At 49.9% G+C, this 26,887-nt stretch overlaps 4 protein-coding genes and 1 long non-coding RNA gene across 11 annotated transcripts; 2 read left to right on the top strand and 3 right to left on the bottom strand.

Moving 5' to 3' along the window:
- The first annotated feature begins 875 nt into the window (after window positions 1-875).
- LOC118517508 (cytoplasmic dynein 1 light intermediate chain 2) lies at window positions 876-8,694 on the top strand. Of its 3 annotated transcripts, none has more exons than XM_036063733.1 (9): window positions 876-974; window positions 2,216-2,686; window positions 4,373-4,563; window positions 4,630-4,833; window positions 4,902-5,101; window positions 5,163-5,392; window positions 5,466-5,577; window positions 5,666-5,857; window positions 5,938-8,690. In XM_036063733.1, exons 2-9 carry the CDS (start codon window positions 2,595-2,597, stop codon window positions 6,286-6,288), a joined length of 1,572 nt encoding a protein of 523 aa, XP_035919626.1. In that variant the 5' UTR covers window positions 876-974; window positions 2,216-2,594; the 3' UTR covers window positions 6,289-8,690. The 3 variants fall into 3 exon arrangements, with proteins under 3 accessions (XP_035919626.1, XP_035919623.1, XP_035919624.1); XM_036063730.1 differs by having other exon boundaries at window positions 894-1,097; XM_036063731.1 differs by lacking the exon at window positions 876-974 and adding an exon at window positions 1,419-1,684 and having other exon boundaries at window positions 5,938-8,694.
- Window positions 8,695-8,751: 57 nt separating this feature from the next.
- On the bottom strand, window positions 8,752-14,776 carry LOC118517505. Of its 3 annotated transcripts, XM_036063725.1 has the most exons (4): window positions 13,764-14,776; window positions 13,373-13,634; window positions 12,091-13,306; window positions 8,752-10,533 (listed from the first exon to the last, which is right to left on the bottom strand). In XM_036063725.1, exons 1-4 carry the CDS (start codon window positions 13,863-13,865, stop codon window positions 10,479-10,481), a joined length of 1,635 nt encoding a protein of 544 aa, XP_035919618.1. In that variant the 5' UTR covers window positions 13,866-14,776; the 3' UTR covers window positions 8,752-10,478. The 3 variants fall into 3 exon arrangements, with proteins under 3 accessions (XP_035919618.1, XP_035919617.1, XP_035919615.1); XM_036063724.1 differs by lacking the exon at window positions 8,752-10,533 and having other exon boundaries at window positions 11,827-13,306; window positions 13,373-13,630; window positions 13,764-14,775; XM_036063722.1 differs by lacking the exon at window positions 8,752-10,533 and having other exon boundaries at window positions 11,827-13,306; window positions 13,764-14,774.
- Window positions 14,777-14,873: 97 nt separating this feature from the next.
- On the bottom strand, window positions 14,874-17,692 carry LOC118517510 (AH receptor-interacting protein). Its single transcript, XM_036063735.1, has 3 exons — window positions 17,062-17,692; window positions 16,465-16,994; window positions 14,874-16,395 (listed from the first exon to the last, which is right to left on the bottom strand). The coding sequence occupies exons 1-3, from the start codon at window positions 17,149-17,151 to the stop codon at window positions 16,053-16,055; spliced, it is 963 nt and encodes a 320-aa protein (XP_035919628.1). The 5' UTR covers window positions 17,152-17,692; the 3' UTR covers window positions 14,874-16,052.
- A 383-nt stretch (window positions 17,693-18,075) lies between these two features.
- Window positions 18,076-22,172, bottom strand: LOC118517506. 3 transcript variants are annotated; one of them, XM_036063726.1, is made up of 6 exons: window positions 21,000-22,172; window positions 20,613-20,675; window positions 20,381-20,509; window positions 20,010-20,299; window positions 19,729-19,794; window positions 18,076-19,614 (listed from the first exon to the last, which is right to left on the bottom strand). In XM_036063726.1, exons 1-6 carry the CDS (start codon window positions 21,048-21,050, stop codon window positions 18,531-18,533), a joined length of 1,683 nt encoding a protein of 560 aa, XP_035919619.1. In that variant the 5' UTR covers window positions 21,051-22,172; the 3' UTR covers window positions 18,076-18,530. The 3 variants fall into 3 exon arrangements, with proteins under 3 accessions (XP_035919619.1, XP_035919620.1, XP_035919621.1); XM_036063727.1 differs by lacking the exon at window positions 20,613-20,675 and having other exon boundaries at window positions 21,000-22,171; XM_036063728.1 differs by lacking the exon at window positions 19,729-19,794 and having other exon boundaries at window positions 21,000-22,171.
- LOC118517512 lies at window positions 20,721-21,553 on the top strand. Its single transcript, XR_004908322.1, has 2 exons — window positions 20,721-20,803; window positions 20,891-21,553. It is a non-coding gene; the product is annotated as an uncharacterized LOC118517512 (long non-coding RNA).
- Window positions 22,173-26,887: the final 4,715 nt, after the last annotated feature.

Raw genomic sequence — 26,887 nt, forward strand, 5'->3', positions numbered from 1 at the left:
TGACGCGCAAAGGAAGAAAAGTAGTTCAGCTTTAGCGAGATGATTTACGGTGGCATTGACTGGGTTGAAAACACCACATGAACAGAACGATGTAGCGACGTAATCCCTCAAGGCTTTCCCAGTCACGTGACACCCTTGTTTGGAGTGCACCTTCAGCTGCAGGTGCATCGTGTGCGGCGCCATCTATGTGTGAGATGTGGATGTAAACAGCGAAGCTCAAAATAAACCATTCCAGGTACATGGAAGCAGTATTAAAAAGATGAATAAACAGTGAAATGTTGTACTATGACACTTATGCACATTTTTACCTTCGAATTGTATTAAATTAATTGTTTTTCCCGATACCGAAGTGTTGCAAAATATTTCAAAATGCAGTGCCAAGGTGCTTACAACCATTTTTGACAGTTTGACTGTTGGCGCTTTTCGCATCGGGAAATGTGTTTGTTTACGTTTCGCTTGCCTCTATTTGCTACGATTTTTACTCACGAAAAACTTCATAGAAATGCGTAAGAAAGCCTGTTATTGCTATACTTGATTGTTTTGCAGCAATCGAATGGCAGCACCACAATATGTACTGCTTTAAGGCACCTGGAGCAGTAAATCCCGGCGACATTGCTACGGAACGATCCCACATCAAGTTGATACAATTAAAAGTTCAGAAATCCCTTGCAGATTCACATCCCGGGTCTGTAATTGTTTAAGACAATAAATTTAAAAAGCAAGGAAAAGGTTTTTTACACCACCAATTTCTTCTTTCGATTACCATTTCCATCGAATGGGGGGGTAGGAAATACACATACCGATTGCGTCATCAATCTCTCTACACACCTTGGCGATGCGTACGACACACGAACACAAACACACGCAGCAGCTGTCAAAAGTGGATGAACCAACAAAAAAAAAAAAAAAACCAAGCAAAGACACTTGCGAAGCGAGAACAAAAGCGAAAAGAAAACGACATACGTCAAAGCCAGGTAAAATGGCCACTTGGATGGGCTAGCGACGAATTCGACCCAAGAATCCGTAGTCGAAGTAGCGCCGCTACCATCCTCGACCACGAATCGATCACACCCGCCCCAACAACACTCACCCAGCACGTAAGTAGCACAGGGCAGGAACGAGCGAGGGCAACCAGCAGCAGACCTGGCCACAAAATCCTGGCTGCAGCATCCAAATCCCTTCACCCCCCCCCCCCCCCTTCGCCCCTCTGCCATCCCCTTGCCTGTGCACGCCAAATAAGGTGGAAATATTTCGAAGCGGTTGGACAGGTTAGAAGGAAGGGGTAACGGTGGGGAGGGGGGAAGGAGGAGGGAGAGAGAGTGAAGCGCCCACGCCACGCCACCCTATTCGCGATGACATCAGTCCACCCGTGCGTCCGAAATTCCTCACACTCGCTTCGGCATGCGTTTGTGGCATGTCCCCGTGTCCGTGTATGTGTGTGGCTGTGTTGATGTGTGCTGCATGTTTGCTGGTGACTCTCGGTGACTGGCCGACTGTGTGAAAATCCCGTATGCTAGTGTGTGTGTGTGTGTGTGTGTGTGTGTGTGTAGAATACCTGATGGAAGCCGACCGACCGTCATCCGTTTCCGTCGGATTCCGTGCCGTTTGTTGAGATTGCGGGACCTGCTTGAGGGACCGATCAATACTAACGCCACGGCACCACCGGGTGTCGTCGTCATCGCCCGTGAGTTTGTGTTATCCCACCCTGCCCGATCGGTCCTCCAGGTGTTGCTGCTGCTGCTTGGCGGATGTGACAGCCAGAGCCCCCAACGCCCCCTCCCCCTCCCCTGCTCAGGGGGAAAAGGAAACGCAGCGACAAGCAGCAAGAAACCTTGGAGCAGAAGACACACCCGTTACAACCCGTTACGGCCCCGTTACATCGTGCGTGGAAACGGCAAAATTGCAGCTCCTCACGGACATTCGGCAGCCGATTCCATCGATGACTCACGCTTTTCTTTCCCCGTTCCCATCTGGTTGTAACAGTGCGCGCGTCTACGCGTGTGTGTGTGCGTGTGTGTATGTGTGAAAGCGAAAAGAGAGTCCGTGCGGCATAGAAACAGGGGGGGGGGGGGGGGGGGGGGCACAAAAGTCTTTCCAACATCCATTTAACCATTTACCTTACGTACGGGCTTTCTTTTGCATTGATTTCTAATATCCTCTTCTCACTGTCTATCTTCTCATTTTATCGAACCGGTGGATGCTGTGCCAAATAAAGGATCACGTCTCTGGTGCCCGTGACGGTGTGAAGTTCACAAGTGCCGGGGGTTAGCTGACTCTCGTTTCGGTGAAAGAAAACCCCTGCAGCGCACCGTGCATCGTCATCAACAACTATCAACACCTCCATCAGAAAGCCTCAATCGCGGCCACCACCGAGTGTGCGTGTGTGTGTGTGCATTTTGCGCTGTGCATGCGTCTGCGGCTGTGCGCGCACGTTAGTGTTTGTGTGTGTGTGTGTGCAAGTGTTGTTTCACCGGCTGATAAAGCGAGCGGTACAGAGAACAGCCTAGTGCGCCGCCCCACGATCAACCTACTCTGGCGTTCGGACACGAACCCACACCCTCCTTATCAACGAGAAAGGTTTTTTGGGTGACGAGATGGAAATTCTAACGCAGTCACAGGTGCACGGGCTTACCACCCCCACAACGGCCGCCCGCAAGAAGGATGCCGAAGCGAAGGAAAACCTCTGGTGAGTAACCTGAGCCTTTCATCCGGGGGTTTTGTTTTTTCCTATTCAAGACATCCCCGGCATGCCAGCATCGTCTTTGCGAGTTTGATCCACAAAAGATCCGATGCCGGAAACCGATTGCCAACCGGCCTTTCTTTTTTTCCCACGCTCCGCTTTCTTTTCATTTCGGTCTGCTTGAGAGGTGCTGCTTAGGCAAACCTATTGCCTCTCGCAGGGCGGTACGATCAATCCCTCGCATGACAGCAGGTGTCAGCAAGATGTGATCCACCCTCTGCCTGGTGATGGTTAGGAAAGATCCAAATTTGACAGTTGCTCCAATTTCACATCCCGAACAGCATATCGCAGTTTCTTTTCCTGCTGGCATGGGTAACCTCAATCCGGAGACGATTTTTACGGGCGCTGGAACTATCCAGCGCTGGGTAAACTTATGCCTAGAGAAGTGTTGAGCTTGTAGTGCTAAAGCACCAGTTAAACACTCACTAATATTACTACCGGGGATCAAATCCTGTCCTGGACCGTTCCTCCGTAGTGAGGACTGACCATCCAAGGCTTTGGCGGTGGTTGCGAGCAGGGCTTGTGGAGAAGGAGAATGAACCATGAGCTAGCTGAACTGTTTGGCGATGCAGACGCCCTGACGGTTGCCAAAGCCGGAAGGATACGCTGGTTAGGGCACGTGATGCGGATGCCAGACTCATGCCCTACCAGGAACGTCGGCACGAAGCGTAGAGGAGCCCAGCCAGCTCGTTGGCTGGATCAAGTGGAGTCAGACCTAAGGGAGATCGGATGCAGCCGGGGATGGAGGAGTGCAGCCATGGACCGTGTCTCCTAGAAACGGATTGGACACCAGGTCATGTATTTAACAGGTCGATAGGTCAAGCAAGAAGAAATAGAAGAAGAGATGGAACTGGCATCATCTCTTCGCGGGTCGCTCATCATGCGGCGTGTCAGGGTTGGGTATCAAATCCCATCCAGACCGTCAATCCGCGATTTTAGCTACGGGTAAAATCAAGTCATAGTCGAGGTTATGGCAAAGAAGCCTAGAAAGTCAGCCATCGGTATGATCTGGAAGATTTTTAACCTAAGAAGATGGAGAAGCTCTCCTAAATTGGGGTAATGTTATAATTTGATTCAGTATAGGAATGTATGCAATCGAAAAGCAATTGCAGCTTACTAGCTTCCTCACACTACCCTTCCGACATGCATGAATCACAACGGACGAGGACGCATGTCGCATTTAAATTAGCAGCGTAATACCAAATTAAGCCATGCAGCAGGCAAACGGTAATGTCACTATCTCCCTACTAGGCCGACTGCGATTAATCCATCGCTTGGTGAGAGATAGTGATGGCATTTGCTTGTGTGTGTGGCTGTTTGTTGTAGGTAATGGAAGGTGTAAAACAAATAGACAAATATGTCACGTGGCAACGGCATGCAACAGCGAAGGGAGGGACAGTTGGCGCTGGAAGTCAAATGACAAACCGCCGATGAGCAAGAAAGCAAACACCCGAAAAAATAGGCATCGACATGAGCGCGATCATCTTACGTCATGTTAAGCTCGCCTACTGCACACACCTTCGTGCTGTCTGCGGTATTGGTTCCATGTTCCAACACATTAGCATATACATTCACCCACCAACGGTATGATGACGGAATCCTGCTGCTTATCATCTCCACCTTCCCCGACAGGTCGTCCATCCTGAGCGAGGTGCAAACACAGAGCAACACCAAGCTGCCGTCGAACAAATCGGTGCTGGTGCTGGGCGATAATGCGAGCGGCAAAACCACCCTCATCGCTAAGCTGCAGGGCGTCGAGGATCCGAAGAAGGGTTCCGGCCTGGAATATGCCTACATCGATGTGCGAGACGAGTATCGAGACGGTACGGGCGCGTCCGGGATTTTTTTCCAGCTTTTCTAAACAATCGCACTTCGTTTGCTTTCCACAGACGTGACGCGTCTCAGTGTGTGGATTTTGGACGGCGATCCAGGACACAACAATCTGCTCAAGTTCGCCCTTAACGAACAGAACTTCCCGCACACGCTCGTCATACTGACGCTCTCGATGACGACACCGTGGAGCTGGGTGGATCAGCTGCAACACTGGATGAAGATACTGGACGATCACATCGCTGGGCTAAAGATCGATCAAGGTAGGTGAAGATTTGGCCCCTGGTGGCCACTGCAACCGACGGTTTCACAACCCCGTACCCGTTTGCAGAGGAAAAGCAACAGTGCCAGGCACGGTTAACGACCGAATGGCAGAATTACTGCGAAACGATCGACGATCTCGATCCCGGGTCGCCGATCAAGCGCACCAACCGGTTGCCCTCGGTGGACGACGAGCTGGACACGTTGCCGCTGCCGGAAGGCGTCCTCACGACCAACCTAGGCCTCGATGTGGTTGTCGTCGTTACCAAGGTGGGTGTAGGCAATGTGAACAATATGTTTCACCCAAATAATAACAAACCAAACCCCGCAGACCGACTATATGACCACGCTGGAGAAGGAGCTCGACTATCGGGATGAGCATTTCGACTTCATGCAGCAGTGGATCCGACGGTTCTGCCTGATGTACGGTGCGTCACTCTTCTACACCAGCGTGAAGGAGGACAAGAACTGCGATCTGCTCTACAAATACCTCACGCACCGAATCTACGGCTTACCATTCCGGACGCCCGCCCTGGTCGTGGAGAAGGATGCGGTGCTAATGTGCGTCATTCCTACCCATTAGAGTGGGCTGTGTATGTGTGTGAGTAACAGCCTGTTGTTTTTCTTGTTGCAGACCGGCCGGTTGGGATAATATGAAGAAGATTAGCATACTGTACGAGAACATGCAGTCCTGCAAACCGGACGATTACTACAACGATATTATTGCACAACCGCCTTCGAGAAAGGTAAGTGCGAAGGTGGGGAAGAAAAAAACAAACCGTTCCTCTCCAAATCTGGGTGCCCTTGGCTGATCCCGTACCCCTCTATCTCTAGACTGTATCGAACCGTGAGAGCGAAATTCAAACGGAGGATGAGCAATCATTCCTTGCCCGGCAACAGCAGCTGCTACAGCAGGGCCAAACGCCAACGCGGGGCGAATCGCCGCTCCGGTCGCAGCCGAGCAACGGTACGAAGAGCACCCAGCGGACGCCGGTGACCGCCGGTGCGCAGGGCTCACCAAAGAAGGTAAGCAATCCCATCAAACCGCTGCACCGTGCCGGTGTGTGACACACAAGGCTCTAACCCCCGCCCTATTTACGTCGCAGGTCGACGGTAAGCTTACACCCGGCACGCAGAGCGGCGAAGGTGTGCTGGCGAACTTCTTCAACTCCCTGCTGCACAAGAAGTCGGTTTCGCCCGGTTCGGCTGCGGCGGCCGCTGCCGCCGGTGGCGTCACCGGTACCGGCGGCGGCGTTGGTCCGCTCAGCGCATCCGCCTCGCCCTCCTCACTGTCACCGCGCGTGAACGTCATGAACGGTGGTGGTACGGCAGCGATCGAGCCGGTGTCGGCAACCGACAAGATAAGCATGCGCACCGATGCCGCCCTCGAGCTCGATCGTCTCGCACGCAGCGTCAAAAAGGATCTAGACTTCTCCGCGGCACAGTCGGACTGCTGAATTGCGGATGGTGGTGGTGGAAGGGGTGGTGGTATCGTTTTTGGGGTGGGAACCGAGAGAGCGAGAGAGAGCTGATGTGGGTTTACAGTTTTTGGATTTTTTTTTCCATTTTTGTGACTGGCCATCGACCAATTGGCCATGCGTCATCCATCCATCTCAGTGTGTGAATGGGATGGGGAATGGGTTTTGTTTTCTACTTCTTCTACACAACTTTTTACACATTTGTAGCAGCCGCATTGTGTTGGTTTGATTTGCAGGGTTTCGCAATACTTTCAGATATGAAATTTATTTTTTAATTTGAATTTTTTAACTACCAAGGGGAACGGTTTTCCGTTTTGAACCTATCGGCCGAGCAAGTGCCTGAAAGTATGCAATCTAATGCTTCAACCCTCTGCTAACGATACTAGCGCTTCGATTGTAGAGCACAAAATGGGCCTCCCACACACACACACACACACACACACAGTCCGTTCTCGGTGGAGTTGTGGAGTGGTGAGCCTTCCGTGTACTATGTATTTATGTTTTGTATCTGATAAGCATAAAAGTCATACCATCCATCACACTCGCTCTCTCCACAGTATTACGTTTACAAAAAGTCTCCGGCTCGATGTTACCACCCGTCTGCTAGGATTGTTTGGTTCTGGGTTCCTCCCCATCCCCCACCTCCCCACATCGCCCCCCCTCCCCCCCCCGAATCACAAAACCTTCCCGCGTGGAAGGGGGGGGGGGGGGGGAGGGGGAATATACATATATCATTGTGATAGTACGAAATGGTGTTCGCGGTTTAGTTTGCTGGCGTAACGAACATTTAAAAAAAAACAACAACAAAATGGAGGACGTAAGCGTGATTTGAAAACGTGCGTGTGTGCGGTGCGAACGGGAAGGAGGTAAATTGTGGTTTGCTTTTAGTGCAAGCGCTTACCGCTTACGGTGTTTCTTTTTTGTTTGTTTTTTTCTGTTGGGATTTTTGCATTATACACAGACACAGAATGGTCTCTACATTGGCTTATCGTATGTTGGCTTCCATCCTAGCGTGTGTGTGTGTGTGTGTGCGCCGGGAAAAACCGTCGTGCTGTACCTGCCCATACGGCGCGATATTTATGCTAACTCATGCTAGGACTACCACTCACCAATCCCTTCCCCCCCCCCCCACGTACCCGTGCAAACCCCTTCCTCCTTTCCACCGCTTCCTCGCGAGCTACAGCGGGTCGAGCGGTGTGAGAAACAGATTCCCTAGGAATCTTGTCGTAAAGTTTGAGGCTTATCACACACACACACACACCAAGCAGAAATCGCAGTACCCTTAACACCCTAAAAGGATGCGAGGGTTTTCTTCACCAGCCGTGGAAGCTCTAGGAAACCAGCTGGGTCAAACACGGAGCCAAAACCGTAAGGGCAAGGACATGGGGCAGAATCCTTTCCTGCAGGCAGCCTGCGGGAATTGTAGGCAGAGAGAAACAAAATGAAATAGAAAATAGGTGAAAACGAGAGAGAGAGAGAGAGAGATAGAGAGAGAGAGAGAGCAGCAAAATAAACACTGTGTGGACTCAAAGTGCACCCCAAAAAGAAAAGGCGCAGCATATAATTAAAACTACTAAAGGGCAAAACGAGATGCGAGATTTAACGAATGGCGTAACGGATTGGAAAGACGTTTAGTACAGTAGTAGTTAAAGATAATATTAATACTATAACAAAACAAAAAACAAAAAACATAAACCAAGCAGTAGCGGCAGCAGCAGAAGGAAGCGCATGCAAGCGAGCAGCATTAATACGCATGCACCAAGATGCATCTCCTGCATACGGATAAAAAGAAAAAGCTCCTTAATACTTACTCTTTAAATATAAATATATATACAAACACAAACACACACACAAGGCAAACCGTTCTCTGCCGTTCTGCTATCCTTTCCCGGGCCCGATCCTTCCCCGTTTCCCCATTTCCCGTGGAAGTATGAAAATGGAGAGCAGCGGGAAAATATGTATCGTCTTATTTATAAAAAAAAACACTAACTCTCCATCGACGCTGCGGCAGGGCATTGATGGGCTAGAAATGCAGGGACACGCAGCGTGCACCAATCAGCATCGGAAACATTGGCCGTGCAGGGTTCGCTGCTGTGAATCGAAAAGGCAGGAATCGTAACGGAACAGCCGTTGTAGCGATATTATTTAAAACCAGATAAAAACAAACACACATACACACAAAAAGACGGGCAAATGAGGCGTGTGAAGAGTGTGCTCTGCTACGGTTTGCAGCTGAATGCACGTGTTAGGGACGGTCGGCAATCCTGAAAGAAAGCGGAAAAGCGATGTGCAACAAAAAAAATGCGAAGGCAAAGGAAGAATTTCTGTTTTTCTGTTCTGTGGGAATAAAAGCGCCACTGTACGCGTATAACATGCTAAAAAAAATCAGGACCACAACACACACACATAATCATACAAAAAAGAAATAGGCGAGGCATTATGTCTCTTTCTCCTTAGCTCTTGTCTGTGTTTTTTACCTTTATTTTCCTCTTTCTCTCTATCTCTCTTTATTCGTAGGTGATTTAGAGAAGCTTATCGTTTCGTTATAGTTTAATGTTCCGGGAACGCATGTGAATGGCAGCAACAATGAATGACCACCAGTAAGAGCCGTGTGAGTTGAAGTGGAGCATGTGTGAGCTCACGAAACATGGGTCCTCGCCTAGCAAGGGAACTCCATCGAACCAAAAATGGGACCTCCCGTCTATTAAGAGACCCGGTCGTATGGGAAGAGACCTCATCGTCCAAGAATCCCTACGAATACATAAGGCCTCGTCTACTACGAGACCTTGCCGTTCCAGAGGGCTCATCTATCATTGAATCTTTTCGTCCAAGAAACCCCTTCGACCAAGAAATCTTTCCGCTACATGAGACTTTGTCTACTCTAGAATTCCACGTGGTTCAAGGGGCCTCGTCTACCTAGGAAACTCTTCGTGCAAGGAACTTCTTCGTTCAATAAATTTTTTGCTGTTCAAGGGGCCTCGTCTACCAAGGGAACTCATCGCCCAGGAACTCTACATCCAAGGGACGTTACCAATGAAAGGAGCCCTCGTCTACTAAGAGACGTTTTCATCTCAAGGTTTTCTTCACACAGAAAGGACTCCCCCGAGAATCTTTACCGAGATATGAGATATGAACTTCTTCGTCCAAGAACCTTTTTGTTATTCAAGCGGCCTCGTCTACCAAGAGACCATGTCTTTTAAGGGGCCTCGTCTACCTAGGGAACTCTTCGTCCAAGAAACTTTTTGTTGTACACGGGGTCTCATCTATCCAGGAATCTCTTCGCCCAAAAAATCCTTCGTCCAACAAATCTTTCCAATGCATGATACCTCGTCTACTCCACAACACCTTGTCGTTCAAAGGAACTTCTTCGTTCAATATTTTTGTTGTTGTTCAAGGGGCCTCCTCCACCAAGGGAACACTTCGCCGAAGGAACTCTACATCCAAGAGACGTTATCAATCAAAGGGACCCTCGTCTACTAAGAGACCTTTTCATCTCAACGTCCTCTTCGCACAAAGAGGACTCGCCCGAGTATCTTTATGGAGATATGAGGCTCCGTCTACTAAGAGCCTGCTGTCGTCTTAAAGTTCCATGCTGTCGGGGCCGGGGATCAAATCCCATCCAGACCACCTCCCCGTACGTAAGGCTGACTACTTTACTACGGGTAAAATTAAGTCACAGAAAGCCAGAAATGGCAGGCCGAGACCTCTCGAGGTTGTAGTGCTAAGGAAGAAGAAGTCGTCTAAAATTCTCGTATGGCAAGAGACATCATCACCCAAGAAGCTTTACCAAGACATAAGGCCTTGTCGTCCAAGTTGCCTAGTCTACCAAGGGAACTCATCGCCCAGGAACTCTACATCCAAGGGACGTTATCAATCAAAAGGGCCCTCGTCTTCTAAGAGACCTTGTCATCTCAAGGTCCTCTATGCACAGAGGACCATCACCCAAGAAGCCTTACCAAGACATAAGGCCTCGTCTTCTAAGAGACCTTGTTGTCCAAGGGGCCTCATTTACCGAGGAATCTCTTCGTCCAAGAAACTCCTTCGTCCATCAAATCTTAATGATACATGAGACCTCGTCTACTCTAGAAGACCTTGTCGTTCAAAGGACTTTGTTTGCCTAGGGAACTCTTCGTCCAAGGAACTTCTTCGTTCCATTTTTTTGATGTTGTTCAAGGGGCCTCCTCCACCAAGGGAACACTTCGCCGAAGCAACTCTACATCCAAGGAACGTTACTAATCATAGGGCCTTCGTCTACTAAGAGACCTTTTCATCTCAAGGTTCTCTTCGCACAGAAAGGACTCCCCCGAGAATCTTTACCGAGATATGAGATATGAACTTCTTCGTACAAGAAACTTTTTGTTGTTCAAGGGGCCTTGTCTACCAAGAGACCACGTCTTTCAAGGGGCCTCGTCTACCTAAGGAACTCTTCGTCCAAGAAACTTTTTGTTGTACACGGGGTCTCATCTATCAAGGAATCTCTTCGCCCAAAAAATTCCTTCGTCCAACAAATCTTTCCAATACATGATACCTCGTCTACTCTAGAAGACCTTGTCGTTCAAAGGACTTTGTTTGCCTAGGGAACTCTTCGTCCAAGGAACTTCTTCGTTCAATATTTTTGTTGTTGTTCAAGGGGCCTCCTCCACCGAGGGAACATTTCGCCGGAGCAAACTCTACATCCAAGGAACGTTAATAATAGGGCTCTATGAGGTCTACTAAGAGACCTTGTCATCTCAAGGTTCCCTACGCACAGAGGGGGTCTCGCCCGTGAATCCTAATCGATATATGAGGCCTCGTCTACTAAGAGCCTGCTGTCGTCTAATAGTCTCGTATGGCAAGAGACCTCATCTCCCAAGAAACCTTACCAAGACCTCGTCGTCGTCTACTAAGAGACCCTGTTGTCCAAGGGGCCCCATCTACCGAGGATTCTCTTCGTCCAAGAAATCTTTCCGATATATGCGACCTCGTCTACTCTAGAAGACCTTGTCGTTCAAGGGGCCTCGTCTACCAAGAGACCACGTCGTTCATGGGGCCTCCTCTAACGAGGGAAATCTTTGCCCAACGCACAACGCCGAAGGAACTCTTCATCCAAGGGACGTTATCAATCAAAGGGGCCCTCGTCTACTAAGAGACCTTGTCATCTCAAAGTTCTCTACGCACAGGGAGGATTCGCCGGAGAATCCTTATCGATATATGAGGCCTCGTCTACTAAGAGCTTGCTGTCGTCTAAAGGTCTCGTATGGCAAGAGACCTCATCTCCCAAGAAGCCTTACCAAGACCTCGTCGTCGTCTACTAAGAGGCCTTGTCTTCCAAGTTGCCTCGTCTACCAAGGGAACTCACCGCCCAGGACCTCTACATCCAAGGGACGTTACCAATCAAATGGGCCCTCGTCTACTAAGAGGTCATCTCAAGAGCCTCTTCCCACAGAGAGGTCTCGTCCGAGAATCCTTACCGAGATATGAGTTGAAGGTGGCCGTCCACTAAGAGACACCTCTTCATCAAAACGATACGCCACCGTGTGTAATTAGCCGGAAGCTGCTTGATTGTGTGCGGGTATATTTAAACGGTATACGGTCATAGAGATGGTTTAGGCTACAGGCTAGATGAATAATATCCGACAGCTGCAGGCGATCCAAAATGCACCGGCAGCACTGTAGATGAGCAGCAACGTCAGCAGCAGCTGATCGATCGGTCCGTACACGTAGAACACGTTCACGATGGCGGCAAGCACGATCACGGTCAACCCAGCCAGCAAACCAATACCGGCCTTGGCGGTACTCCAGCGATGCTGCCCGAGCTGTTGCTTGATGACCGCTTCCTGGTAAGCGCAGGTAAGCGAGTGCCCAATGCCGATCAGCATACAGCCGGCAAACGTCCAAAAGTTCGACCGGATCGTGTACACACAGAAGTACCCGAACGCCTGGAAGAACAGCCCAAACACGAGCAGCCGTTCGTGCAGCTTCCGGAACCGTAGCTCGCAGCAGAGCAGCAGAAAGGAGGCAACGGCCCACACCGACGCTATCACAATCACCGCCAGCAGTGTCATGTGCCGGGCTCGGGTCTGCTGCTGGTAGTAGTGCACGTTCAAGCGTGGCAGTATGCACAGAAACAGCACGAAGATGCTGGTGTCGGTTGCTTTGAGCAGGGCGCAACTACAACACCGCCAATCACTGAGCGCACTGCGCGTGGACGCAACCAGCCGCCGATTGATCGTTGGCCGAAAGTCAAGATCTAGCGCTCGGTAGCCATCGACAAACGCGTCACATAGCTGACCTAACCAGCGCCATTTGCCAGTCGCCATGGGCGTTGCGTTCGAACCGGTGTCCGAGTCCGTACCACTGTCCACCGTTCCTGGTGCGTTCGGCTGTTCACACGCGTCCTCCACAGTGGATTCATCCTCCTCTAGAATCATCTCCAGTATCTCGACACCGTCCTGGTTGTAGCATTTGCCCTCCGGGCGGTTCAGCAGCGACTCCTCGTACTCTCTGTACGCGTAGTCATCCATCGGCGAGAGGTGTGAGTTGATCCCCAACTCCTGGTCAGGTTCCTCGTCGTCTTCGTCGTGCGTGGTGCTAAAGTTGGCTGGATTCTTCCACGTCAGTGGCAGGGTTGATGTGGGGATAGCTGTTGGTGGGTTGATTGCTGGCTGCTCAGACTTTACCTCCGGGAGGGCACGCGTTGCAACGTGCGCATAGTACGACTCGTTGCCTTTCTCGGTGAGCTGTACCAACGCATCCAGATCGCTGCGCAAGCGTCCCTTCTCGCCCGCGATCAGTATCGTGAGCGGGACGAGATGTAGCACAACGCCGGTCAGGAGCACAAGCAGTACACCGTAGATGTAGCCCTCCCAGGGCACTTGAAAGCAGATGAGCAGCAGTAGCAGACTGGTGGCTTGACCGCACGAATGCAAAAACTTGATCACAAACATCTCCTTGCGAGCGTTAAAGATCTTCGCCAGTAGCTTCCACATGCGCGAGAACACCAGCTGGTAGCCGAACCCTTGGGAAGATAGAGAGTAGGACGAATTGGTAAGAGAACCCCATCGTCTCCAAGGTGGCAGCTTACCTCCAACGACACTGTACAGTAGCACCAGCAGTACGTAGTGGGGCGTACACAGCATGGCGATCATGCCGCTGGTTGAGATTCCGAGACTGAGGATGGCGATACCGAGCAACAGTGAGCGGGTGTTCCGTTCGTTGCTGTACCGAAAGGTGGCCCGATGCACCAGATTGAAGCCGATCAGCATGACCGGCGGACAGATGAGCTCCAGCTCCGGCTCATTGCTGGCAAGCGCACCGAACACGTACACCGGCGTAAAGATCACTATCTAGTGATGGATGCAAGAGACAGAGAGAGAGAGAGAGAGAGAGATAAAGATGTAGGACACACGGGCTTTTCGGTCACAGCACCTGTCACTCCTGCTCGCCGGACCAACGTTAGGGGTTAAAAACCTTACATTCATCAGGAAGATGTACAGCAGCAGCTTCCATTTCGGCAGTATCAGCACGATCAGATCGAAGACGCGCGGCTCTACCATCTCGTTGATGAACGCCTCCATTATGGCGCACCGGAAACGGCCGGTGACTGCCGTGCGCGAGTGTGTCGTTGACCCCCGGGATACGGATGCGTGTTACATAATTGTTGCCTACCTACCAGGCGTCTGGGGGGTGTGTGTGTGGGTGTAGTAGTCGGCTGTAGCGGATATTGGAGACCTGGCCGGAACTACACACAAAACAAACACACGCACACTGAAACTGCTGCTGGTAGCGGGTGTTCAACACTGGACGGAAACGGAAACGTCTCTGTTGCTGTATGTGGTCTGATGCGCTGGCGACTGTCTCAGCATCGTGGGGTGTTGAGGTCGCACCACGCCTCTAGTGTGTGTTTCTACTACCTGTTTGTGAAGTTTTTGCTGGCCAGTGTTGATGGGCCCCGTTGTCCCATCCATTCGGTCGAAAAATCCGGCAGCATTAACCACGGCCGCCCTCTTATCTGCTTATCTTATCGTGCCTGCCTGTCCGCAACCGCCGATAACCACAGGCCCCTGGTGGGGCGTAGAAAGGCGCCGGATTCACCGGAACACAGCGTGAAGCTTCAACGACGATGAGACACACCTTATCACTCAGCCTCGCCACCGGCCGGGGATTGTTTTCGAGGGACAAACATCTTAACGGTGACGAACTTGCGCGGCCCTACACCCGTAGATAAGATCCTTGTTTGGGGTGTTTCGCTTCGGGCGCTTAATCTGGGCCGGAGAAGGGGAGCCTACTCAGATTCAGTAAGGCCGTGAGGGTTTTTGCGAGATTGAGATTGAGAAGTCCAGGAAAAGGCCCTTTCAGGAGAGGGCGTACCGAGACCCGCCACTCGACATGCGATCCACGCGTGGCCCGGCTATTCTACGGGTTCCCACAGGTCTAGGAGCCTCCGTCGGTAAAGGTGTTCGTTATCTCGGTCTCACCATAGCGCTCAGTTCGATAGATGTGGGTTACGCACGTACCATGCGTATCTCCCGCGAATCAGATTCGTTCGGATGTTTACTTCGAAGAAACAGCAGAGTCAAAGAAAATTGTTTCAATCTGTGAGATGTCCATATCTGCATTCTATATTTCCAGACTCTAGAGACCTGTGTCCTGTGACCGGAGTACCCTTTCACGCTTTCTCTCCACAGAATGAGGTGCCGCCATTTTTTTTTTCTCTTCTGGGCCCAACCGATCCACTAATGGCACAATAAGAGCTATCGTGTTTCTATTTTGCTGTGCACTTGTGTGGGTGTGTGCAATATAGATTTCGAAATATTGTGTATTAGAGGGGGGGGGGGGGAAACTCCCCTCCCCCCGGAGAAACATAGCACAACATACAGAGATAGATAAAATGCGGCCATCAATTTGTGTGACGCTTGCGGGAGACATTTTGTTTTCTACTATCTACCACCAATACATATAACACAGAGATAATCTATAGCTCTCGCCTCTTCTTTTTTTTCGGGGTGGGCAATATATGCTGGAAAACAAACGTGTGAGTATAAACAAAAATGCGTGTATAAAACATATATAAAAAAGTTACAATTTCTTAGGTACATTAGTGGGGAGGTTTTTGGGGGAAGGTTCCTTCCACTCGGATTCGGATTGATTATCCTGGGTAGGCCGTTCGGATCACAGAATAGCCGGCCAGTTGGATGGCGCAAGGCAACGGAAGCTTAACAAGCCTTTCGTAAACAGGAAGCCAGAACTGGCCCTCCCCTCACATGGCGGCCGGACCGGGGTTCAAATCCCATCCAGACTACTTTGCTAGGGGTAAAATCGAGTCACAGAAAGCCAGAAATATGGCAGGCCTCTACACCTTTCGAGATTGTAGTGCCAAGGGAAGAATAGCAAGCTATACCTTGAGAAAAAAAAGCACTCAAGGCTTGAGCAACTGTTCTACTTTTTGAAACAGTTTAAAAAATATGGTAAATGACCATTCACATAAACAGTAGAAATAAATAGTAAGCACTGTACACAAGCAACACATTAACCGTTGAACAACAAAAAACAAAAGCTCTTCTAAAAAAAAAACATACTCGCCGGCGAGAAATAAAAAAAAGGGTAGGTAGGAAACGGGATCGCAATACTTTTCCCTACCCACTCACACGGCAAAAATGGACTATCGATAGCAGAACTATCGGGCTAAAAACCATTTAAAAAAAAATAGAGCACACTTTTCCCCCGTCCCCATAAAACCTACGACCAAACCCCGCCCGAAAGCTCTAGAACAGCTTCTGATACTTTAACTTATCCTCTAGATCCCGCAGGCGCTGTTGTTCCTGCAACTTGGCCAGCTCCTTGCGTACCGCGGGCTGCAGATTCGAGTCCAGCTCGGCAGCCCGCTCAAAGTCGGCCTTCGCCCGGTCAAAGTTCCAGGCGCCGGCGTGGGCCCGGCCGCGCCGGAACCAGGCCTTCACGCAGCACTGGTCGTACTTGAGCACCTCCGTGCAGTGCTCGATGACGGCGTAGTAATCTTTCTCCGCCAGCTTGCACTGGGAGTAGTTCAGCAGCAGTGGAACCTTCATCTGAGCCAGCTCAACCCATTCCGGTTCGTTTGGCTTTTCTCTGGAAACGGAATGAGAAGGGGAAAACTATCAGCGATACGCCGGGGGACGGATGGTGCGTCCTGCTTACTTGAGCATCAGCTGCTCGATGATGCCGGTGGCGTACGAGTACGATGCCAGTGCGGCAGTCACATCGTTTGCCTTGTACGCCGCATTACCCTGCACCCGGAGCTTCTCGACCAGCGTCCGCTTCTCGGTATCGCTCAGCTGCCACGATTCTTTCTCGTACTCTTCCGGGCTCTCGATCGACAGTATCTCGATGGTAAACTCCAGATCCTGCGGGTTGGTAAACAGCTCGTCGAGATCCTTGTACCCGATGCCCTCGTTCTGTACCGTCATGCCGCAGCAGTGCTTCCGTTCCTCGCGTGGCTTCTGCGAGTCGCGTATCGTTTTCGACACGAACGGGTACTGCATGACGAGCGACCGGTCGCACCGGAAGCGGGCCACCTCGTGCAGCGCCATCTGCTGTACGATCGATTCCCACACCTCGAGCTTAAACTTTTTGCCCAACACTAGCTCCATCGGTTTCTGCTGCGTTCGGCTGTCGTCTATGAGCGTTCGTGCTGCGTCGCACTTTCTCGTCTGATAGTGGAACTTTACCTGAAAAAAAAAGACAAAACACTGAATCAAAAGGGAGGACTTTGTTGTCTTCACCACCACCACCTACCTTGGTGCCATCACGAAACGGAACCACTTTCGTGCCCGCATGCACGATCGTTTTCACGATGTGCATATCCGGCTGGCTGCATTCCTCCATCACACGGGCACACGAACAGGCACAAACGACAGCAGAAATCAACGCCCAGCGCGAGCAGCAGGAGAAAGTGTGCCACCTGCTTTCGAATGGGTGTTTGTTTTGTTTTCAGTGGGCTGTTCGTGACATTTTCTTTCGATTTTTCTCACGCGCGTGACTCACGGTGAGCAATGCAGTCCTACGGGGGAGGGCAGTGGGGATCGGGACGTTGGTGCAGGGGGACCTTGTACACACCGTACGCTTTTATGTATACAGTGCGCACGTCAGTTTGGCATCTCGCAGTTACACTTTCCCAACCCCACACGAACGCGCGGTGGAAAATTTAACATATTTTCACATTGCTACCACAACTGTTTATCTAAGTTGAAAACAAAAAAAAACAACAACAATAATTCTATGCAATTTTCCGGTACCTTTCTTTTCCTAGCAGGCGAAAGCTTTACGAAGGCATTTAACGAGCCGTTAATAAGCTTGTTGTTAAGACAGTTTTCCAACAACAGGTGTGGTTTTCCGCAGCGATTATAGCCTTAGCTGGTGATTGCCGCCGTTACGTATGCAATCCACATTACACACGACCCCTGAAACCATTTTCCCAACTTTTCATTGCCTCCGTGGGCGATTGAAACTTAAACATTAACCTTCTCACTCTTTTGCGAGAAGAAAAATAGTTTGGCGACTGGGTATGCGTTGTTTTTCCTTGGTGTGTGTGTGTGTGTGTGTCGCCCTTGTTGCTATGGGTTGAACCCGACAGTATAAACACGCCCCCCAGTGTACGTTTGCGAAAGCGACCTGTCAAACGATGTTTGTTTACATTCCGATCAGCTGTGCCGCGCAGCTGAAATTGGAGGGTGAAAGGTGTTGCTTTTTCGGGGTTTTATTTTTTATTTCGGGGTTCAGAAACTCACCCCATCATATCGCATCACTAGCTCTACTGCATCGTGGATCCGTGCCACGCTTCTATGGTTTATTTATTGCTGGGGCGTTAGAATCTATGATAAATCAACAACATCGCTTAACACAATACACGCATGGTTGCGGTGTTTCGCGCACGTTAGGTATGGTGTGATCATTGTTGAATAATTGCTTCATGAGTTTCATTGCTAATTACTTTCCACCTTTCAGCCACCTGCCACCCCTCCCCCCCTTCCCTTTGGGGTAGTTTTTCGGGGACGCGCTTATCCCGCACACCCACACGGGTGCTTCCCGCAAATGCGCTCGGGAATCAAACTCCCCTATCCCCCCAATGGCATACGGTATACGATATAAACACACACACATACATCTCGATGCTGCAACACATCGTCTCACTCTGGTTGGCTGCTGGCTGGTCCGTCCGTCCGCACCGGTACCGGTGTGCCGGTGGGGACGGATGCGAGCCGGCCTCATTTTGATATGTTTACCACGTTCTGAAAGATGTCGGTGCAGTCCTGATCTAGAAGAAGGTTCGCCACCTGCTCATCCGACAGACCATCCTTTGCAGGGTCCGAGCGCTGGAAGAGAAAAAAATCGCTTCCGGCCGATTCGTCCCGTGCCACCTCCGATTCGCTGTTGCGCCGCTCGAGCGTTTTGCCGATACGCTGGATGCCCTGCGCAAACACGTCCTTCACCCGGTCGCCCGTATCGATGATGATGTCCAGGCTTTGGCGCCGCCCGCCGGTACCGTTGCTGGTGTTATTGTGGCCGGCGGCATGCGAACCGGACGATGCAGCCGACCCGACCACGCTGCTGCCCGTCTTTGCGATCCACCCGGCAATACCGTCCGTGCGGCGCGTCCCACCCTCCGGCTGGTACGTTTCCATCTTGATAATGCGTGTCTTCGCTTTCGGGCTGTCCTCGGACGAGGAGTCGGTCGTTTCGTCCTGCGGCGTCGGTGCATCCTCCAGCACGAGCGAGTTGTGCTGCGAGTAGCCCGAGCTGCTACTGTTCGAGTTCGACAACCGTATCTCCGTCCACTGCTCGATGTCCTCCGACGACATGTTGGTAATGTCGTCGATGGTTGGGTTCGGCGAGAACTGATAGTTGTCCGAGTCGCTCTCACCGCTCGGGCTCGTCTTGCGCGCAAAGTCCTTCAGCAGATGCGGACAGTCCAGCTTGTCCAGATACTTCTGCTTGATCGGGCTCGCCTTGATCGACAGTTTGGCGGGAAACTCGAGATACTCGTCGTGACTGTCGATCCGGGCCGCCGACGGTGATGTGCTGAATGGGAGGTGCATCGTCGCCAGCATCTTGCCACCACGTCCGGTCACCGCCGAAGAGGAGGACGAACCGGAACCGCCACCGTCCTCGTCCAGACTGTTGGCCCGTGCCTTCCGCTGCCGGTGGATTTCCTCCGAGATGCGTTCCAGGTTCGACAACGACTCGTTGTACCGTAGCTTCGACTCGGCTACCTTCGTTTCGAGCTCCACCACCTTCTGCTTCTGTTCCAGCAGCAGCGCATTATAGTTGGCCCGCAGCTCATAGTACGGCCTACGGAAGGCAGTGTTGGGAAGTGAAGTTAGTAAGCCACTGCTGCACATTCAACCAGCAATAAGATTATCTACTGTGCGTCATTACTCTAATGCTACCGTTTGAGATACTTACAGAAAAAGCAACACATGCTGGTACGCTATAATGTTCATCAACAAAAGATTGCGCCGGATATCGAAACTAGCTAACCAAAGAAAGTAGAAAACACGCAAAACGGAAACGGAAAACAGAAAGCAAGCAGCCGCAGAAGGAAAAGAAAAACAAGAAGAATGGCAATTAATGCAAGAACAAAAGCAACAACAAACAAACACTAGCATTACAACCCAACTGAAAACTGCTCTCTACTACTGGTTGCGCAGGGTGGAGCTGGCTGCCCCGATGGCTAGCGGGCCTACCTTGATGCCCGGATCGCACCCTTCAGCTGGGAGTGCAGCTTGCACACCCGATTGTTTGCCACCTCCAGCTTCAGCTCGCTTATCTTCAGCACGTTCCGCATCTCGGTACACTCGTTCTGGCTCTCGTTAACGCGCGTCGTCGCGTGCGTCAGCATCTCCTGGCACGCCGTATCCAGCGTCGACTTTTCGCCCAGCCCCTGTTCCGCCAGGTACACCATCTCCTTCGCGGCTGCATGTACCGATTTCGCTTTGTCGAAGTTCAGCGCACACTGCTGCGTTTCCTTCGCTAGCTAACGGGTGGGGGGGGGGGGGAAAGGGGGAGAGAACCGGTCCGTTAGTATGTCCGGACGTCGCACTTTGTCGATGCTTACCTGCGACGCGTACAACCGTGCCTCGTAGTATGGTTTGGCCGCATCGATCGAGTTGCCCACCTTTTTCGCGACCGCCTTTATCTTTTCCGCACTTTCGCGCAGTAGCTCGCGGAACTCATTTTTCGCTTCCTGCGGTGGCGGGACAGACAATTAGTTAGGGGGCCAGCCGAAAGATGAACAATAGAGAGAAACTAAAAAAAAAAAACAATGGTCGAGGGTCGAGGCCACTTACGTCCAGATCGACTTCATATTTGTTTATGTTGTCGGTTGCTTCGTTTAGTTTTTCTAGCTCAATCTGGGGGTTTTTTTTTTAAATTAATATTTTTAATTTTTGATTTTCCAAAAGATCCAGATATCCCAGCCGGAAGAAAGCGATGCAAGAACAGTAAGAAAGAAGAGCACTTTTAATATACCTCACCCACGGTAAGCTGACATGAATAGTTGTAAAGTGCATACGCATACGCAGCGGATAACACTGTTAGCTAATCCCCCTCCTTTTTTTTTTGTTAGGGACACGAATCTCCCGGTCCCCCAGCGCCCTCGGGATAAATTCGTAATCGATCCTTCGCAAACTGCATTGCGTGTGTGTGTGCGTTAAGGGTTAAAAGACGGACATTACCTGCACCCTAGGATCCACCGGAACGTTACTATCACTGTCCACCGATGTCATGTTAGCCAGGTTGAAGGTTGGTTGATTGCAGTGCTGGAGCGATGGTGTTGTCTACTACCAACACCGTGTTGGCGACGTTGCACACTGACGGCTGACTATCGATCGCGGGGAAGCTTTCCCGCCGTAGTAACCATTCAGCGGGGGTTTTTCTTTTTGTTTTGTTTGCTAGACCCTTTTTTCCTTTTTGTACGTTGTGTACGATCGAGCTTACCACCGGTGGGGTCGGTTGGCTAGAAGCAGTAAAATGCAATCCACACGACGGACTCGCTAGTTAGTACGGTTGCGGGCTGGTTCTCCGGTTACTACGGGCGTGTGCGCGTGTGTGTAGGACATGGCCACCGTCCCGTTCGATGCAACTTTTAGTGGACACTATGTCTGTAAAGCTCCTCAGGAGCATGCCAAGCGTCGCGAACGCGAATGATTGTCAGCCAAAAAAAGTCAGCTACTGTGGTGGTATGCGTGTACTAAGCAATTGTACTACACCGACCAAACAAAAAAAAAAATCCCCTTTCCATAGAGAACAGCAGGCAGCTTGGATGGTGCGGTGGTGCGGATTGTTGTTCGTGGTTCGTGACGGGTTGATTGAATGCACCACCGAGTACGCGGGATCAGATTAGCCACTAAACCAACCCACCGGTGGCACGACGATAAGCGCTGAACGCGAACACCAATTGATACACCAAACAATTTCACTTCATCGGTAACGACCACGGCAATTTACTCACAACCCCCTTTTGGGAGGGGGGGACCGCCTGTGCGTAAGGAAGAAGGGACGGCTGCCCCATCGGTCGAGTGCACCTGTGCACACACACACACACACACGCTCGCCCCGAACAAAACACCAAACGAATGTAGCGCGCACGCTCCCACCCAAAAGCATAGAGTAGAGACGGGTGGTGCGTGTGGCAGGAGGGGGGGGGGGGCGTTAGGAAGCAAACGAGCTCCGTGTGGAGGCAGAACGAATTGTTGTTTCTGCCTGGCTAACCCTCCCCTACCACCGAACAGCCGAACCAAACTGACCGCTTGCGCTCTGCGTTCGAACTGATGTGGAGACTCGCCGGCGAGCCGTGCGTGTGCGTGCCGAGAGGGGATGGTTTCGGGCACGTGCAATTGGATCGCATGCGCAACATTTTTCGGCTTCGGGATTTTCGCGTAGTGCAAACAATTACATCATCAGCGTGGCGAGATGTGGTGGGGCGGGGGTGTGGTGGAGGGAGGGAGGGGGGCTGGGGGGCTGTGGTGAAGGTGTGAACGGTCTCTCGAAATTATCTCGCATCCCCAAACAACTGTTCGCCGAGCGAGATTGGGAAGCAGATGAGCGGACAAAGTAAGGGTGAGACTGTTGGGGGTGCATTTGTAAGGGGTTGCTTTAAGTAATTTGTTTAGCGAGAGATGGGGGGGGGGACATAGAGAGGAGCAAAAACCGTGACGAGGTTGTTATTCCATCTGAGCTAAACAAATTGGATGCTTGTTGTTCCACGCACCACACTCGTTTACGATTACCAATACGCTTGAAGGGCATAACGGAAGAATGCGCCCGAGAGCTTTTAGAAGGTAACGCGTTACGCGAAAAGTAACGCGTTGGGGAGTGAAATGTTTCAATGAAATCTTTCGCGCAGTTCTAATGATCGGTTGAACATACATGCGTTCACTGCGTGAGAGATTGTGCGTTTTTCAAATGCATAAATTGGGTTTTCTATACTTAATCGCAGTGATGTTCTATGCAGCTGTGAAAGAAAAAATCGGTAAAAGACTCGAGAAGGCCCCCCCCTGACAAAATTTGTTAGGCGCTGTAGGTTTTACGCCTAAAGATATGCAATCCGCAGTACACGTTGCGAGAGCTTCACAGTGAGCTTTCAGTGTGCTTTCAGTGTGGTCAAAATTGGTTAAAGAAAGTCGAAAAAAATATTGTTATTATTTGATTAAAACCCCCTCTCCGCTAACCCTACCATTCATTTTGGCTTATAGGGGCTTCGTACTAATTTTCGGTCGCACTAGGGGTGAACAATCGGGCCTAAAACATGCACGGCGTTCTCGGACGGTAACGGAACAGTAATTCGATGAATACTTGTTACCTTGCATTGATATTCAGCAAAGGAGGAAACATACGAATATCATAATCTCAAACCACTTGTTACAATGTATTGTATCAAGTTCTACTCGCTGTCTATTAACAGTATTAAGGAACAATGCACAATGTTTATATCAAATGGGTTTTGACCATACATAAATCCCACTGTACAATAAAAATGACAGGCCACAGCGCTGCACACAAAAGATTCTAGGGGGGGCCTTCTCGAGTCTTTTACCAAAAAATCATTACAAATAGAAACAGTTATAATAAAATAAAATTAATAAAAGAAGAATATACGTATTTAAGATAAAAAATTCGCCAGTAATAGTTGGGCCTTAAATGGGGCCACCGTGGCAGTACCGGGGTTCAAATCTCATCCGGGAACCGTTTCCCCGTATTTAGGACTGAATATCCAACTACGTGATATCAATAAGTCTAGAAAGCTAAAATTGGCAAACATGACCCACCCAAGAGGTTCATGAAACACTGAAAACATCACTGAGAGCATGACCATCTCTCAGCGTGAATCTTTCGTAACGCGTTAGCTCTTAAAAGCTCTCAGGCTCATTCATCCGTTATGCGAAAACCTCGTTTGAAAGCTTTTTTGTATGGGTGTGGGACAGGTATGGCAGACTCATGTGATTACAGTGGCGGGTGGAAGGAGTAGGCGACCGCCTAAGAAGACCCCATCGACTACCTCGTACTAGGGGTCTCAGATTTTGAGACCTCGTGTTAGGGACAGGGACCGTCGTATTGAGCTCCTCTTCTTGACTGGTTATTGACTAAGACAGGTGCCGCGACGATGCTGTTTCTTCTCTACACCCAAGGTCGCACTAATAAAAATGTTCATGGAATCGGGTCCAGCACAGCGAACCTTCTGTGCGGAAGACGAACAACGTGTTTCATCGTTTATTCTAATACAAGTCGATGACAGCTAACAACTCTCCCCAGGAGTTCAATAGAATACACTAAGGATTGCAGTAATATTTTAATGTGATGGCATAAGGCTCTACTAGGTTCTAGTAAATCAGGATTACAGCTGAGTAGCCTGGAAACTAGGCTGATTTGAGTTGATGATGACTAGCCTGAAAACCATCAACATAGGAAGTCGTATTTATGATTCCTGATATTTGGAGTTGTTGAAGTTTCTTTGGATGAAGTTTCTATGTGGAAAGATATGATTGATGAAGTCTATCGTCGCTGAGAAGTGTTTCTACCGTGTGTTTCTATCGATCTAACTGGTGAGCACTTTTATAGCCATAAACCAAGATGGCTGATCTGATCCAGATATTCAATCTTGTGTTCGAGGGACTGACTATCCAACTACGTGGCATCATATTAATTCCAGTAAGCCAGAAATGACAGACATGACCTTAAGAGGACGTTAGACCAAGAAAGAAGAAGAAACCTTCCAAACAATGTTTCACTTTTGTCTGTGTACACTTACCTAAACCTCACTGATCAGATGGAAATAGGTCACACTAGACCAGACGATCGTTGGTGTAGCTCTGGTCTGAAGCGTAGTTTGTGTACGTATTGGTCGCGTATGCTCTACTAACACACATGCCGGAGCACTGTCGTGCCGGAAACGGTTGGTATCTTATCGCTATATCACCGCCGGTATAACCACTGCAAGGAAAGCTTATGTGTGCACAGCAAAGAGCATTTTAAAAGGGAAATGAATGATTCATCGAAAGACTAAAGCATTTGTTTTAATGTTTGAGCCTCTTCTTACTACATAATCTCGAAATTCGTTTTCCCTCAAGTTTTCCTTCCTCGAGTTGTGCCCTTTTTAAAGACTGATGTACGTCTTCTTCTTTGGCCTAACGACCTCTTAAGGTTATGCCTGCTGTTTGTGGCTTACTAGACTTAGAGATACCACGTAGTCAAGGATAGTCAAGTCCTCACTACGGGGGAACTGTTTCCGGGTGGGATTTGGACCTCGGACCTGCCGTATGAAGACCAGTACTGATTGACTCTAGAGAGGTGTTGGGTCCCATTGGGGAAGGATGTCTGTTGTATGCCGACGATATCAAGTTCCATCTTCCAGTGTCTCAAGACTTCCTATCTCTTCAAAGCCACGGTGATACTTGGGAGCTCTGTGGCTCACCATTCCCATGAGGAACTCTGTCATTGAGCCACACACCAAGGTCCTTCTCCAAACTGTCTTTAGAGCCACATATCAGCTCAGACCTAAGTATGGCGTCTGAGGCCCATGATCTGCAGTGCTTGAAGGCGTTGTATTGCTGCTCGGTCCTTCCCTCTTTTGGACTACGCCAGAATCGTTTGGTGACCCCAGCAGGTGTCACCTTCATGGATAGGTTGGAGAGGGTACCGAGGGTCTATACTCGGTGCGGTGTCAGTTGCTAGGACTGGTCGGTTGCAAAGATTGTTCTAAACTCGACCAGGCCAGCACCGAACCCAGAAACTAACGGGGAGTTCCATCCCGTAAAAGCAGGGTCTCTGCTAATCACGAGGCTGAACTCGCCGACCACCTCCGAACCCAACGCCCCTACACTCTCTGTCTAGCCCCAGTCAATACTAGACAGATATGAAGAACGAAAGAATAAGGATTGGAATCAAAGGATAAGACCGTTGTCTCTGACGATTCAGTAGATGAGCATCATGTAGGTGAGATCTCTGGACGATAACACTTCTTTAATTTGTATACTCGCTCGTCTGCAGATACTCTCGACTGCCTGGGGTCTACAGAAAGCCCACCGAACCAAGGCTGCAGCAGACACTTGTGAAGAGATCGAGAAAAGGTTGCTGTGGAAAACGAAGGAAGGCCGACGCCTATTTTGGCCAGTGATTCTACCTTCTCCGCTGCCGCAAAATTCCACAATGAAAAGGGTGACCTGAGTTAGCGAAATCCTGAACACCTTGTCGAACATTGAGCCAAGCAATTCTATGATTTTAATTGGTAAGGAGATCCCTGACCCTAACAGCCTTCAAAAATCTCTTCGCTGCTTCGAAGGTATCTGCTGCTATCATCAATAAAAGGGACAAGATTGCAACTAGTTCTGACTTATTTGGTTATAGTTATCCCTGAAAATACCCGGAACTACCTTTGGGCGAAGAGCATCCGGTATGGTCTTAATTTAAGGTGAGTGCCCGTGAGTGTCGGAGGTCTTTCTTCAGACTTTAGCCGTGTTTTCTTCAAGAAGTTCTATTGCACACTAAGCTGTGTTAATATTCTGATACAGCTTCCAATGTCAACTTCGATTCCAAACTTCGGTACTTCGGTACGGTCTCCATAATGCTATCAGTAGAGTTTAACTACACCTTTATCGGTGTGAGTCAATGTAAGGTAGGGTCAGTGTTTATGATTAGGAACCATCAAACTACTCGATCATAGCCAGCCTTAGCTAGTTTCCACAGTAAGCCATGCAAAACCCTTACCCTACAACTATGCGTTGGGAAGGAACACCACATACCATCGGAATGTCTCAGTAAGCGATTCCGAGAACCAACCAATCGTGAATCACGGTTTCCCCTTTTTCTGCTGCTTACTATTTCCAGCTATTTTGCCCTATCTTTATCTTGCTGATAAGAACACACGCACACGCACACTGTTGACACTAACTTACTCAACAAGTTGATCGACAAAACAGTACTGAAAAAGGAAATAAGGGCCCCCCCATATCTGGCGGATCTGCGCTGGTTGGTGTAATCGCAAAACCCTTTACCGGTGTGTCCCTATATTGGGTGTTGGGGTCTGCTAGAGCAAACCGTGGGCTTCAGAGTTTGCAGTCTTATCTTA

Source organism: Anopheles stephensi, chromosome X (genome assembly GCF_013141755.1).
Source record: "Anopheles stephensi strain Indian chromosome X, UCI_ANSTEP_V1.0, whole genome shotgun sequence".
In the NCBI taxonomy this organism is placed as follows: Eukaryota; Metazoa; Arthropoda; class Insecta; order Diptera; family Culicidae; genus Anopheles; species Anopheles stephensi.